The 15,161-nt window shown below is 34.4% G+C and overlaps 2 protein-coding genes across 2 annotated transcripts in view; one reads left to right on the top strand and one right to left on the bottom strand.

Annotated features, from left to right (window-relative positions):
- Window positions 1-849: 849 nt before the first annotated feature.
- Window positions 850-4,695, bottom strand: LOC143254619 (uncharacterized). The gene is made up of 2 exons (XM_076509769.1): window positions 4,557-4,695; window positions 850-2,834 (listed from the first exon to the last, which is right to left on the bottom strand). Exon 2 carries the CDS (start codon window positions 2,826-2,828, stop codon window positions 2,400-2,402), a length of 429 nt encoding a protein of 142 aa, XP_076365884.1. The 5' UTR covers window positions 2,829-2,834; window positions 4,557-4,695; the 3' UTR covers window positions 850-2,399.
- A 7,401-nt stretch (window positions 4,696-12,096) lies between these two features.
- The window catches only part of LOC143251678 (uncharacterized), a 46,373-nt gene continuing 43,308 nt past the window's right edge, over window positions 12,097-15,161 (top strand). The window contains exon 1 of the mRNA XM_076502931.1: window positions 12,097-12,407. The gene's annotated coding sequence lies outside the window, so the exon portion shown is untranslated. The remainder of the gene's footprint in view (window positions 12,408-15,161) is intronic.

Genomic DNA, 15,161 nt, shown 5'->3' on the forward strand with positions numbered 1-15,161 from the left:
TATTATGTTCATTATGAATATTCAAGGTGCACCAAAAGTAGGTTTGCTAAACGATTTTTCAACTCAATCATTGTTTAAAATTCTTGATTGTTTAGAATTAAACACAAAATTACACCACGGGCTATCTGTGCTCTGTCAACCATGGGTATCGAAGCCCGCTTTCTAACGGTTTGTATCACGGGGTGTGTTTTTTTTGTTTCTCAGTACTTGTTAATGTCACATTTGGATGACAACTGAAATGGTTCATAGGTTAACCAAAGAGCATTCATAAGGCGCTGAAGGCGTGGTTGAGAACAGGAGGAAGTGTCATCGTGTGTAAATAAGACAAGCAGACACTTCGAACACTTGATTTAAGGAAGGAAAGTGTTTCTAAATGACAAAACTTTTCATTTACTATTATATGGTTATAGAAACAACACACTATGTATTTTGTTGTACACCTGACCACATGAACTATTGGTTTGTTAATCGAGTAAACTTACTTGTGGAAGGCCCGTAAAAAACCAGGTGGTTAAGGTACTCGACTCGTAATTCGAGGATCGCGGGTTCGAATCCCCGTTGCACCAAACATTGTCATCCTTTCAGCCGTGGGGGCGTTATAATGTTACGATTAATCTCACTATTCGTTGGTAAAAGAGTAGCACAAGAGTTGGCAGTGGGTGGTGATGACAAGCTATCTTCCCTCTAGTCTTACACTGCTAAATTAGGGACGGCTAGCACAGATAAACTTCGTGTAACTTTGCGCAAATTTCAAAAATCAAACAAACTTACTTATGGCCCACTCTGTACTTTATTAGCCATTTAGAAACATCTGACTGTTATAATGTACAGTTATATCGTCTAGACTCTAGAGTAACTGGTCAAGCATTTTATAATTTGCGTTTCTATCGTCTAGAGAATTTGGGACAGACTTTAATATTTTTATTTCGATTGTCTAGAGAAATTGGTATAGACTTTAATATTTTGTATTTCTATCGACTAGCACAACTGGACTAGACTGTTGTTGTCGGAAGAATTTTGTTAGCGCAAAGGTACGTAGTTGTCTGTCTGTGTTCTCTCCACGACGGGGATCGAATTCCAGAATTTATCGCCCTATGTGTGTAAATTTCCGTTGTCCCATCGGTGTACTGTTGGATATTTAGAACTGAATTTTGGTGTGTTTATTTGTAATATAAAAGGGCAGAAAAAACCCATCAAACATATAAGAAATGAATACTATATTTGTATTAATACTATTAGCTGAAGATTTTTATTGCATTTCACAAGTGTATATGCACGTTTACTGTTTTTTAGCCGCTACATAGCAACTCATAGAATAACTCAGACTTTGTGTTTTCAAGCACAAACTTCCAGCTCATAGCCACGTCATATCTCAATCGACTTGAGATATAACTGCAGTTTGGACTCAGCAGGCGAAACACTTTCGATTGATGTATTTGACCATGTCGAACGTCTCATACCTTTAGTCCAATCTTGCTTAAAATAGTTTCACTTATAGGGTGGGCTGCTAAAGGTCCTGAAGATGAATAAAATCGAATATGGTATACGTGCGCTCTACACTTGGCATTGTTGGCGCAAAAAATATCGCTAATAAAAGGGGAGGAGAAAGGGCCTCTAATCCTCTTCTAAAAAGATTTAGTTCTCTCCATTATGTAAGATGTTTAAGTTAAAGTTCTTAAAATATTAACTTGTGATGTAAGCTTAGTAAGGCTAGACTGGTTTAATATACAGGGTGGCCCGTAAGTCCCTACCCGTCCATATATCTTATGTATCCAGTGTATCTGTGTGCTGTCCCTCGTTCTCGCTGCATAATATTATGCGATGCCATGTTCTGTGAGACATTTTCCTCAACATGGCAGGGGTTATTGCCGCGGTAATAGCTGCTTTCAACTCATCATTAGTATTATAACGTTGTTTAGACACAATGTCCTTTATGTATCTCCAAAGAGAGTTATTACATGTTGTCAAGTCCGGACTTCTTGCGGGCCATTTCATGGGTGCCGGTGATGTAACAGAACCACGACCTATCGATTTGTCTGGAAAAGTGTCATTAAGATAATCTCGCACAGTGAGGGCATAATAAGCCGGTGCTCCATTTTGTTGAAACCAAACCTCTTATCTGATTCCAAGTTCATCGAGTTTCGGTATAAACGATTGTTGTAACAAGTTTAGACATGAGGTATGGTTTACTGGCCCATCAAGGAAGTATGGTCCAATAACATGACGCGCATTATGTGCTGCCCACATCATGACATGCGGAGTGTTGTATTTAATTTCTTCATAATAATGAGTATGCTCCTTTGCCCAGAAGTAAATATTTCGTGCTCGACTCGAATTGCGCACTCGTCCGTAAACATCACCTTTCCTCGAGAAGGGATCGTATTGAAGATTCGCAGTAACTAATCACACGTCAGTTTCCTATTTTCTCTATCAGCATCACTTAGTTCATTCATAAATGTGGGTCGCCATGCTTTAACTTCCATGTCCTTTTTCATAAAGGTCTGCATGGTTGCTCGCGGGATACCAAGTTCAGCTGATCTTTTCCTTGTCGGCTTTAATGGTGAGTTAATAACTGACTCTTTCACACCAGCACATGACTTTCTACGTTTAATTGGTCTTCCTGAACGAGGTGCACCCTTAATATTGCCAGTTTCAAACAATTTGCTCTCCCAATTTGACATCGTTTTTCGTGTTGGTGGATCCTTATTGAATCTTTTTCTAAATTTGCCAGTTATTTTATTCAGGGTGTCACCAGTATTCTTGCGCTCGTGTACCCACGTATTTGTCACAATACGCTCTTCAAGTGTAAATGGGCTTACGTCTGCCATATTTCTCTGAAAAAAAGAATCAAATTTATAATACATGCGTAATTGAATATAACATAATAAAATATGGATAGGTAGGGACTTACAGGCCACCCTGTATATGTAGAATGTTATTTAGGCTTTATTCAAATACTTAGGGTTAATCTAAAAAAGAAGCACCACAACAACACATTGAATCACTTATAAAATAAAGTTTATTGGTGTTGAATAAAGACAAACATTTGAATAACAAACACAAATGCAGTAACCTGAATGTGTTAAAGCAAAAATAAATTTGCTTTAGGCGGTACTTGGGTGTGAGAAAAATTTGAGTCTTTTCTAGCTATGATAGAGTTAGGGCGTTTTTTTTTAAGATATCACAGAACGATCATATATTATGAAAGTAAAAATCACAAAATTCAGTGATAGGAAAAGTATTTAGTTTCAGATATAGAACAATTTATCTGTTTGTCATTAAGACAAAATACGTATAGCGTTTTCTGTCTTGTGTATGAGTTGTTTTTCTCTGTGATTATTAATGAGGGTCATTTTTAGTACCAATCATTGTTCATATTAGTTTCCGAACGAATTATTATTAAAGTGTCTGTTAAGAAAAGCAATAGACTTATTTGTCTCAAAGCACCATTCTTTATTAACTTAACTTCAGTACAGAAACATAATTGTTAGCCTGACATGGCCCGGTGGTTAAGACATTTGACTCGTAATCTACAGCTCGCGCGTTCGAATTCCCATCACACCAAATACGCTCGCTTTTCAGTTGTGGGAGCGTTATAATATGATGGTCAATCACACTATATATTCGTTGGTAAAATAGTAGCCCAAGAGTTGGCAGTGAATGGTAGTAACTAGCTACCTTCCCTCTACTCTTAGGGCCTGGCATGGCCAAGCGCGTAAGGCGTGCGACTCGTAATCCGAGGGTCGCGGGTTCGCGCCGCGTCGCGCTAAACATGCTCACCCTTTCAGCCGTGGGGGCGTTATAATGTTACGGTCAATCCCACTTTCGTTGATAAAAGAGTAGCCCAAGAGTTGGCGGTGGGTGGTGATGACTAGCTGTCTTCCCTCTAGCCTTACACTGAAAAATTAGGGACGGCTAGCACAGATAGCCCTCGAGTAGCTTTGTGCGAAATTCCAAAAACCAAAAAAAACAAACCCTCTACTCTTACACTGCTAAATTAGGGACAGCTAGAAAGTCCGCGTGTAGCTTTGCGCCAAATTCAAAAAGCAAAAAAAGGTAATGGTTAACGTCTTTTTAATGTTCTTCTTTTATAGGTTTAAGCAGAATGAACCTAATGAAAGAACATTAAGGCATAAAACGTAAGAAATCTATAAGACAAATGACAGCTGTGAAGCATATTTCGTTTGGCAACACTAAGTTAACAAACTAAAACAGTTAATGGCAATCTTAGGTATTAATGTCCTTTCGATTGGAGTCATTTCTCTTTGATTATTATTTTTTTCCTTCACATAATCATCAGTTTTAACATTAAATAGTATTTAAAATCATCGTATCGAAATCAAACGTAAGTGAAGTTATATAGAAATTTGTATTTCTGTTTTTAACAGATTAAGCGTATGACTTCAGTCTTTTAACTGTGATGGAGTGTTATGAAACGTCATCTATCACATGTACACAAAGGACACTTGCGAGAAACTAGTCAAATTACAACCTTAAAAAACTTTTTTGTTATTAAGCACAAAGCTATACAAATAAGCTGTTGGTGTCGTACTCACCTCGGGTATCTAAACCGACTTTTTCGCCTCACGAGCCCTTAAGACACCGCGAAACATTAGATATGCACTCATGACATAAAAATTAAAAATATAGTTGCATATCACTTGCGTTTAACTTACACAATACAATACAAGCTGGAGTATGTAGCAAGTATAATACTAGACGTTATCTAGTATGCGTTCGTTAATTTGTTTTGAATTTCGCAATCGACGGATATGTGGAACGTGACTGAACTTGTTTCTGTTTTTTGTGAGATTGCAAAGAGTTTTCGTGTGCAGAATTGTTTGTCAATATGCTATTAAGAAAATTAGGTACACTCCTTATCATTTTAGTTGTGATAATGTATTAAATAACAGATTTTTTGATAATGTCTTTTTTTGCTGTTATTCAAAAATAACGAATGTCACAAAGAACATAGTTTTATCGAAACTTTAATTACAATGTATCACGCGCCTTTTTTAAATCTTTAATTCTTTTTCTTTGACTTTTGGGTTCATTTTTCTCTTTCTTTGTGGGGAATTGTTATCATAAACAACTGCTGGGAAAGTTTAAGAATTCCTCTAACAGATATGTTTCTGCTTTTCAGATTTCTAGGAATAAGGGATTTATTGTGTAATTGCGTAACAGCTACGCTTGGAAAATCCATGAAGTGTAATTACGATTAAGATTTTTAAAAATTGTTGATAGAAACACTGACAGCTGAAAAATCCTGAGAGATAAATTCATTCACTTAACTACATACCTTAAAAGAAACCACAAAACATATAACAGCTCAGCAGTTTTGAATACTGATAATATAATGTTCACTAAGACAAACCTGATTACGTTTAGAGAAGTCTGTCAGTTCAAAATAAATAACCCTTTTTTGTATGGTTTCTATCGATCTACTTTATATTGCATAAACTCCCATTTTGGATTAACAAATTATTACTGTGGTTAAGTTTCTTGTTGGTACAGCGGTAAGTCTACGGATATACAACGCTAGAATCAGCGGTTTGATTCTCCTCGGTGGACTCAGCAGATAGTATGATGTGGCTTTGCTATAAGAAAGCACACATTATGGTTAAATTCATACTTCCTGAACAAAAGCAAGAAACATTTAGAAAATATGTTTGCGATAAAATTAGTAACTAAAGTTCTTTCTTCATATTATAAAAAATGTGGTTGAGTTTACAAAGTTGTAATAAAAATTAGATTTAATTATAAAAAGTAAGTAATTTATTTAACAAAACTATGGTACACATTTTATGTTACCATTGAAATGCATATAATGAGAAGATAAAATGCCTTATGATATATATTTTTGCAAGCCTCTGTCTGACTACCTGCTGTTATTTCTGTATGACAGATAATAGTACTTCATAGTAAGAAATGATCATAATGACTTTAACAAAAACTGTAAAAGCACCATTGTTGTTGATCAAATTATAAGACCAAAATTGCCTGTCTGAACATAATAAACAATACTACATTTTGTAATTATTCAATGTGGATTAGAGTTAGTGTACAACTATGTATACAACTTAATTCAAACTAGTTTAGAGCAAAGTCCGTATATTAAGTCGTCTTTAGAACGAAAAGATTCAAAACTTGAATCGATGTATAGAAATAAAAGAAGTGCATTCACTTATTACATTTAGCGTCTCTTTACACTGTGTCAATGAATTCAGTACAACATAAAATATGTTGATTGTAAAGAATCAAATTTAGTCACCTTTTTACCTTCATAGTTCACCTATGGCTCCTTCAGTTTACGTCTGCGTATTTGTTGTGGCATGCAGTTAGTCATATTTGGGGCTAACCATAAGCAATAACATTTCACGTGAAATAAATAACGCTTATGTGATAATCCTCTACTCTAACAGAAGTGTAATTATTTGGGAATTACAAATTACAGTCGATGCCAAATGTTATAAAAGAACGAGTAATATCATTTAGATAAAACAGTAGATGTCCTCCTAAAAAGCTATTTTAGTAGTGTGATGATTAATCATCAAAACACCAATAAATCCTTCTATATGTTAGCCTAATGCTTAGCATTAAGTACAATTTGCATTACTAATAATTTTATTATGATAAATGAGTCATTTTATCAATAATTTTGATTATATTATAGTAAAATATTTGGTCCTTCTAAATAGTTACTTTTTCTATAATAGTATGAATTACTAAATCTTTGGCAAATTTTAAGGATTACATATATAGTTCAATTTAAAAAAAAAATAAATTATGTCAATAGACATGTTTATGTTGTTTCTGAGAACTATATAAACTAAATAGTTTAAAAAAGAAAGTAGATACCCCTACAGATAAGTTTCTTCCTTAATGTCCACCTAAAAGCATTCCTGATACATTCTACATTGACACTTAAATAGATCTTATGACATTGTCTCCCGTAACTTATCATTGTTTATGTATATTAAATCAACAGAAAACTGAATTGTTGAAATAGTTGTTGTTTCATAGTTGTTTAACGATTGTAAAAACTTTTCACGAACTTGGTTTTCGATTTTCTTTTCAGTGACTGTATTGTGAAATGTATAACTTTATTTATTTTAAATCTGAGTTTGCCAGGTAATGAGTTAGTACGAAATAGTGACAAATTATTATGCTTCAGACTTTAAAACTTATGTATATTAAATATTCTTATGCGAACAGAACATTAATTTTAAGTGCTGTGTTTCTATTGTTTAAATAAAATAACTAATAATTTCATCTTTATATGAAATATAATTTTATTCAGAAATATTCAGATATATATGCATGTTTTAAATGTTTGTGCATCTTTAGGATTTTTAGACGCCTTTAGTAATTATCGCAATTTCGTCCAGGCGTCTAAAGATCCTAAACAAGGGCTAACAGTTTTACTTGCACAATGACAACCAACGATTGCAACACTTTAGCACCGTGTCCTTCTACACTTTTTACACATATTTGCACAAACTGCAGTGGATTAGGTAATGTTTTAAAATAGTCGATCTCGTACATGATTTTGCAATACGAAATCCCGACATCAACGTAATTGAAAGTAAAGTAGGTTATATTCCTTGTTGTCCTTGTCATGTGCGGACGTGTTTAACAAAGCTCCGTCTTTACTCTAGCAGCCTAAGGAAGTCGACGGATAACTGTAGGCCGATCAATTTGGTAAATATACCTAACTACACTTATTGTGAATAAAGATTTACTCAGTTGTGTTTCTTTTCATATCTTTGTTGGAGTTCTCAGTAGTACACTCCGGAATCTTCTTGGTAGTTATCAGTTGATAAGAATTTTTATACATTTTCCTAAAAAGATAGTTATGGATTATCTTTACACGTTTGCACGATGTTGGAATTTTGGGGGAAAGCAGTAGTTTTTTTATCGCAAAAAACAATATTCTGCTAAACCTTAATTTATTGAGAAATAAAGTTTAGTTCTGAACAAAGATACGCCTCCTTTAAAGATACGTATCCTAATTAGTCATAAGCGAACAAGGATACTGATAAGTGTAAAGTGTGTAAACTTAATATATATATAACTAACACAACTGGAATAGCAAATTTAAAAATTGCAAGATTTTGCGAAGTATCTGTAAAATGGTAATACCCATACCAGTCGTTCTGAGATATATTTTTATTTCAAGTTCGTGATCTTTGTACATATATATATATTCCTTATTGTCCCTAAATATTGCCCCCCGGTATTTATATAAAGTGTACTTTGTGTGACAGCAATGATAATCCAACATAATATAATTTTATTAACGTAAGTTTGATTTAAAAAGAAAACAAAAGCAACGCCTATATTTATTGGCATTGGAATCAATAAATCATATGTGAAAAATAGAATCCAAAACCGCGAAAAGTACTATAATTAACGCCCCATTTGCTATTTGCAATGCTCCCAGGGGTAATGCACTATACAATAAAATCGTTTGAGCATCCTGGTGTTCACTGTGAACTAATTGTGAAAAACAGGGTGAAAAAAACTGGCATTGTGAAATTTCCATGACGGAACAGCATATCCGGTCTCCCTATTTTTCCAAAATATTTCATTAAAGAACTTGAAACTTTGCCAATACATGTACAAGTCAGTATCTATACACTTGAAATTCACTTTAAACAAGTAGTGATTTTGTGTTTTTTATACAGTATATTATTGTGGAAATATATATGAAATGGGAGTAAATTTTATTTCATTGTAAACGATTCGTTACTCTTTTATCAAAAATGTATACATTATCTTGATGAAAAGTTGGGGGAATTAAATAATGTAAGTCCCAACGTGCAATTAAATTATCACAATTAATAAGGATAGTTCTAAAACTGTACATTTGTAGTAAGGTAGTCTCCTAACTACCATGTATGTTACATATAAGAATAGATAACATTTAACGTAATGATTTCGTGATTATAACATTCCGGAAACTTGGCTAAATTTGCAAGTTACGTTTAACTGCAACGAGACGTCGACAGTGGTGTCATCTGCGCATGATGGAAATCTAGCGGAAGTAAGTAGAAAGGTGAAAGTAATAAATTCGCACATTAGTGTGAAATTCCTCTGGTTCACAAGTTTCTGGTAATGTTCATTAAATTTCATTCAAATGTATAGACAGTAAACTGTTTCATATAACTTCTAAAGTTTTAAAAGATGATTGAGAGTCACCGGATTTACATTGCTAAAATCAGGGATTCGATTCCCCTCGCTGGACTCAGCAGACAGCTCAAAGCGGCTTGCTATACGAAAACAAAGTGTATAATATGAAATTTTTAAAGAAGTGTAAAAAAAGACATTGAATTTGTAAATCCCAGTATTCATACTTGGATTTATTGTTCTATACCAGGCCCGCTTATCGAGACACTTATTTTTCTTGGCCCGGCATGGCCAAGCGTGTTACGGCGTTCGAATTGTAATCCGAGGGTCGCGGGTTCGAATCCCCGTCACACCAAACATGCTTGCCCTTTCAGCCGTTAATCTTTATACTTATCTGTAACTGTGATTTTGTTTTGAAATAGTTACAGTGACTATATTTATCTTGTGTCCAGTCTGTTTCTTTGGCTTAAAATCAACAGAGATTAAGATAATTCAGATTTCTTCTCTGAAACTCATTTTAAGGCGAGAATCATGTTATTCTGCTGCTCCTTCCCAGTGATCCCAAGAATATGCTACCTTTGATATAGACTTGTCAGAAGAATGATGTACCTCGGAATAGATTATCTTCCAATAATGAGGGTCAAAGGTTAACTAGATGATGTTGGGTAAGAACATTTTGACTTGAGCTTGATCAGATACAGGTTCTAAATACTGATCTTACAGAATAAAGACTTTCTTTCTAATATTTTGTTTTGTTTTTGTTTATTCTAATTTAGTTATTAATTCAGGTACAGAATGAATGTTTATGAGCCTCGGCATGGCCAGGTGGGTTAAGGCGTTCGACTCGTAATTTGATATTCGCGGGTTCGAATCCCGATTGCACCAAACATGCTTGCCCTTTCAGCCGTGGGGGCGTTATAATGTGACGGTCAATCTCACTATTCGTTGGTAAAAGAGTAGCACAAGAGTTGGCAGTGGGTGGTGATGACAAGCTGTCTTCCCTCTAGTCTTACACTGCTAAATTAGGGACGGCTAGCGCAGATAGTCCTCGAGTAGCTTTGCTCGAAATTCAAAACAAAAATCAACAACTAAATTTGAGGACGGTAGGTGGGATAAAGTAAAGACAAAGGCGATGTTTAGGCAAGTCGAGGTGATGCAGAGAAAAATAAGTTGTCTTTAGTCTGTTGATATTTTGAACAGTGATTAAAACAGAGAAGTGTAGAAGAAAATAAAATAAATCTAGGTCGGTGACGTGACGTTGACAGAAGAAAAGAAGCAAGACGACAGACATTCGACAAAATATTTCACAAACTTCCCGTGATCACAGGGATTCTGGGATCAATGAGTTCAGTACCACGGCTGGGATTGATAAATCCAAGTTCTTTGCTGCGGTGGAAAAGGGAGTACTTCCGATAAAACACTTACACAAAGCGGGCGTCGAATATTCTACCTGCCCTTTGCCCAGGGCTGAGATGGAAAAACACAAAAAATGATTAGTATCCGAAACTGAGTTTTTAAGCCTCGTGTGGAACGAAAGAAAGTCGTTCAGTCTTTAAGAACCTATAATTATAATTGTGAAATCCGAAGTGTAATTTTCTTGACAACTTGACGCCATCTATGGATCCACATACCGAAACTATAACAATTAGTTCACGCCCGGCTCCTGTTAATATGGGGGAAACACAACATTAGAATTTGTGATTAATGAGTCAGCATTAAAAACAACATAAAAATACTTTGCTAAAGACGGAAAACTGTGGAAACGCCTTTCTTTCTACCTTAACCACTTATGTTAAACAGTCCGTCAGAATGTTTATTTACAAGTGTTACTCAGAATAAGACATTTGTTGTTTACTTAATATTTGTTTGTTCTTCATTAACACTCAGCTTAAAGTATGTATGTATAAAGTAATATTTTTTTCTTGTTAATGTTGTTACCCAAGGAGGCTCAGCGGTACAACACTACGATAAGCACAGAGTAGATCGTTCATTGTGCAAGATCTCCATTGGTTGGTTGGTTTGGTGTTTTATGATACAAAGCAGCTCGGCTAAACAAGATTTATAAACTAAATGTTACTGATGTTATGTTTTGCGTGGCACAAACATTTAAGCGGGTGTCGTTATAAATCGGTTTCTTGGTTTGAAGCTAATCACAAAGCTATACAACGGGATAGCTGTACTTTTCTCACCAAGGGCGTCGAAATTCGATGACTAACGTTGTAAGTTCACAGACGTATCGCTGTGACATTGGGGGAAGGGAGCTTATAAATTGGGGATATGGTCGATAAGAAGTTTTACTTTTGATATTTTAAAAACAGATTCTGATTACTATGGTCGCGAATGCGGAAAGGCATGGTATAACACATTTAAGAAAACGTGAAAAATTGATTTGTTTTGATAATTTGACATACCTACTAGTCAGGTAAAAACTGACAGTTTGATGTTGGCGAGTTTTTTATTCATTTATTGACACAACGAAAATAAAATACGGTTACATAAACGTATAGCTCTGTTTATATAAATTTAAAAACAGTAAACACTATGATATTTTTCGTATAACAAGTTCAAACATCCCAGGCTAGGAAACAGCTATCTCGTAAATCAGGAATCTAGATCCATATAAGGTCGTCGTGCAATTGGTTTTAAGACCGGAAATTCCGGTATTTTTTGTAACAATCCAAGGTGACCTTTGCTCTTGCGACACTGTTTACATGAACTTCCTTTCTTCTGGTTCTTATTTGTATAATCTGTTCTGTCCATACAACCGTCCTAAATAATCAGTGGAAAAGCTGGCTGAGAAGCGAAGAACTTGGGTTTCCCCTTACCCTGCTAATGCAAACATATTGTTGCCAATCTCTTTGCTCAGTTGACTAGATTCCCTTCTGTTTATTCCAGGCGGATTTCCCAATAGTTTGCGCCTGGGGTTGTGTCTATTTCCACGTAGAGTGAGAGTAGCCACGTAATATTATTTCCTTGTTCAACGAAAGACTGGGGAATTACACCTGGGCAAAGAACGGTTCATTGATACTTGTCTTAATGTACTATTAAAACAATCATACGGTTTATGCAGACCAAATGCATGCAGAAAGTAAAGAACAACTTTAGTAAGCAGTTGACTGTAACTTAAGGTCGAAGTTAAAGAGATAGAGAACTTTACAAACATAATCGTGTCTATGTGTAACTTACTAGGATAAACAAAGTGTAATATATTAAGTCAAGGAATCGCTTGAAATATTTATCGAGAAAATTGTGAAGTTTCAGCAAGTTGAGTTATTCAGGTGAGACGAAAATGTTTGCTTAATCACAGTTTATAAGTATCTGATATGGCTTTCAGAAACCGTGTTACCTGGGGTCAAATAATATTTTGTTGCAAAGTATATGGTATTCGTCATTTTTATAATGTTCAGTACGTATGTATTTTTTATCACAGGTATATGAAGTATAAGTCTAATAATATCAAATTAAATATAAAATATGCACATTAAATATTTCGTTAAAGCTGCATTAAATAGTTCTAAAACCTAGTTATTATTTATGAGACTTCTTGGATTATTTGTTGTAGTCCCCAGTGGCACAGCGGTATGTCTGAAGAGTTACACCCTAGAAAACGGGTTTCGATACCCGATATGGTCAAAGCACAGATAAGCTATTCTGTAGCTTTGTGCTTAATTCGAAAACAACAATATTCATTATAAAGAAAAAAAAACTTATACATACGTATATATAACCCTTAAGTAATGTCCGATTTAGGTTTATAAAAAGAGAAAGGATTTCAAACGCTTTTAATGTTATTTAATGAATAACGTATGTTCCATTGTTATTAATTACTTCCTGCCAACGATTCGCAAGCTTCTGAATGCCACTTCTATAAAATTCTTGGGGTTTGAAGGAAAAGAATGTAGAGAGGATAGTTTTGACATCTTCGTGTATTCCAAGCTCTTTTCTATCAAGATAGTTCTGCAAACTTCAGAATAGATTATAATCAGATGGAGCAAGGTCTGGAGAATAAGAAAGATAGGGAGATTTTTGTTAGACTATCTCTTCAATTTTTGCAGACGTGAACCTTGCTGTATGAGGCCATGCATTATCCTTATGTAACACAACATCTTTATGATTGATCAAAGCGGGCCTTTCAGTACAACATTCAAGCGCTCTAACTGTTAACAATAGAAGTTTGATGTAATCGCTACATTGAGTGGCAGGAACTCAAAGTGGATCACACCAACAATATCTCACTAAACGCTTAACAAGACTTTCCTAGTGTGGAGGTCCATTTTGGGCTGTGCTTTAGCCAGTTTACCTGCACTGAGTCATTGTCTGTGGCGCTTAACATATCCATTTTTCATCTCCAGTTACTAACCTGTCCAAAAAAGGTGAGTCACTAAGGTGCAGAGAAGTGCAAATATCCACTCTTGTTCTAAGGTTGTTTTCTGTCAAATCATTTTCCAAGTTCTGACACATTTCCAAGCTGTTCCAGATGATGGTAAGCTGTTGAATGGGTTAAATTAAGTTTCTGTGCTAGTTTTTCAACTGTTACAGCACAATCTTCATCAAATGTGGCCAGCAGCAAGTCATCATTAAACACAACAGGACGAACTGAACGTAGCGCATCACTTAAGCTGCAGTCACCTAACCTGAAATTCCGAAACCATCTTTGACATCTTCTTTTATTAAGAGACTCCACACCATAAACACCTTGAATGTTTCGTGTAGTTTCTGCTGTACTATTGCCTTTTTTAAACTCATAAAGCATTATATGTCCAATGTGCTCCTCTGACACATCTATCTTCATAAGAGTTTATTTGATTAATGATCTGATAAAATGGAATTGGGTTAGTTTCTTTTATTTCTCTGAACATTTCTTTACACGTCCTACTACACATTTTAGTCATTAAAACCTTCTACAATGACAGAAATGATGATTCACTTTCTGTATTAAATTTTCGGACATTACTTTTGGGATGACTGATATATATTAAAAATAAGTAAGATCTACTATTTGCTTATTTTTATTACTCTTATTACGTTAAAGACTATCTAGTTAAATACGTGTATATGCTAAAAAGCAGTGTTCTAATCGCCAATTTTTTTGAAGAAAGGCAGTAAACAATATCATATTGTATTATTTTCAATGTAGACTCTATTATTTGTTTTCACGTCAGTTAAAAAAATGTGAGATGTAGTTGAACGAGTGGTACTGATAATCTGTACAATTGCATTATTTGAATAACTACAAATAAATAGAAATGTGTATGCTTTATCCACTTCTGTATATGCATGAATAATAGTTTCTGAACCTACGAATACGAGAAAAATTAAAAATCTTACAAACAATTATATCTACTATTTTCAATTTCCATACGCAAAGGATTCTGCATTTAAATATAATCTACAATAATTATTTTATTATTTTAGCAAAGGAAAAATAATTGTTGTCCACAATAAAAATGCGGAATTTATAAAAGTTTAACGACAAATTTTTTACGTAACTATTTGTTTATTGAGTAACTGTTGAAAATGACTCCTATTATATTTTTTTCTCATCACAATCTTCATAAAATAATATATATAAAGTATCTTTTCAAAACTTTTAAGAGCTTAAAAGTATTGAGATTGTCTATAATTATCACATACTATTATATCTAAAACACAATGGTATCGTAAGCACTTCTTTCAGAACTTCGTAATTATCCATTGTTACAATGCAAGCTGGTCAACATGCATGTCAAATGAGAAACAATGACTATATTTTATTTTGTTTTAAATGTAGTGATATCGTAAGTACTTCTTTTAGGGCTTTGTAATTATCTATTGTTAGAATGCAAGCTGATCAACACATATGTTGAATGAGAAATCGTTTATTTGGCATGCAAGTTATGATGGCAGAACTAGAAGTGAAATAATTAATGTGCTGGTTAATAAAATGTTTGAACTAATTAACACTCCCTAAGTAGCTGACACATTATTCTTTTGTATTCTCTGTTTCATGTTGATTTAAAGTTTGTGTCTAAGTGCAAAGTTGCATGAGGGGC

Source organism: Tachypleus tridentatus, chromosome 6 (assembly GCF_004210375.1).
Source record: "Tachypleus tridentatus isolate NWPU-2018 chromosome 6, ASM421037v1, whole genome shotgun sequence".
NCBI classification, from domain to species: Eukaryota; Metazoa; Arthropoda; class Merostomata; order Xiphosura; family Limulidae; genus Tachypleus; species Tachypleus tridentatus.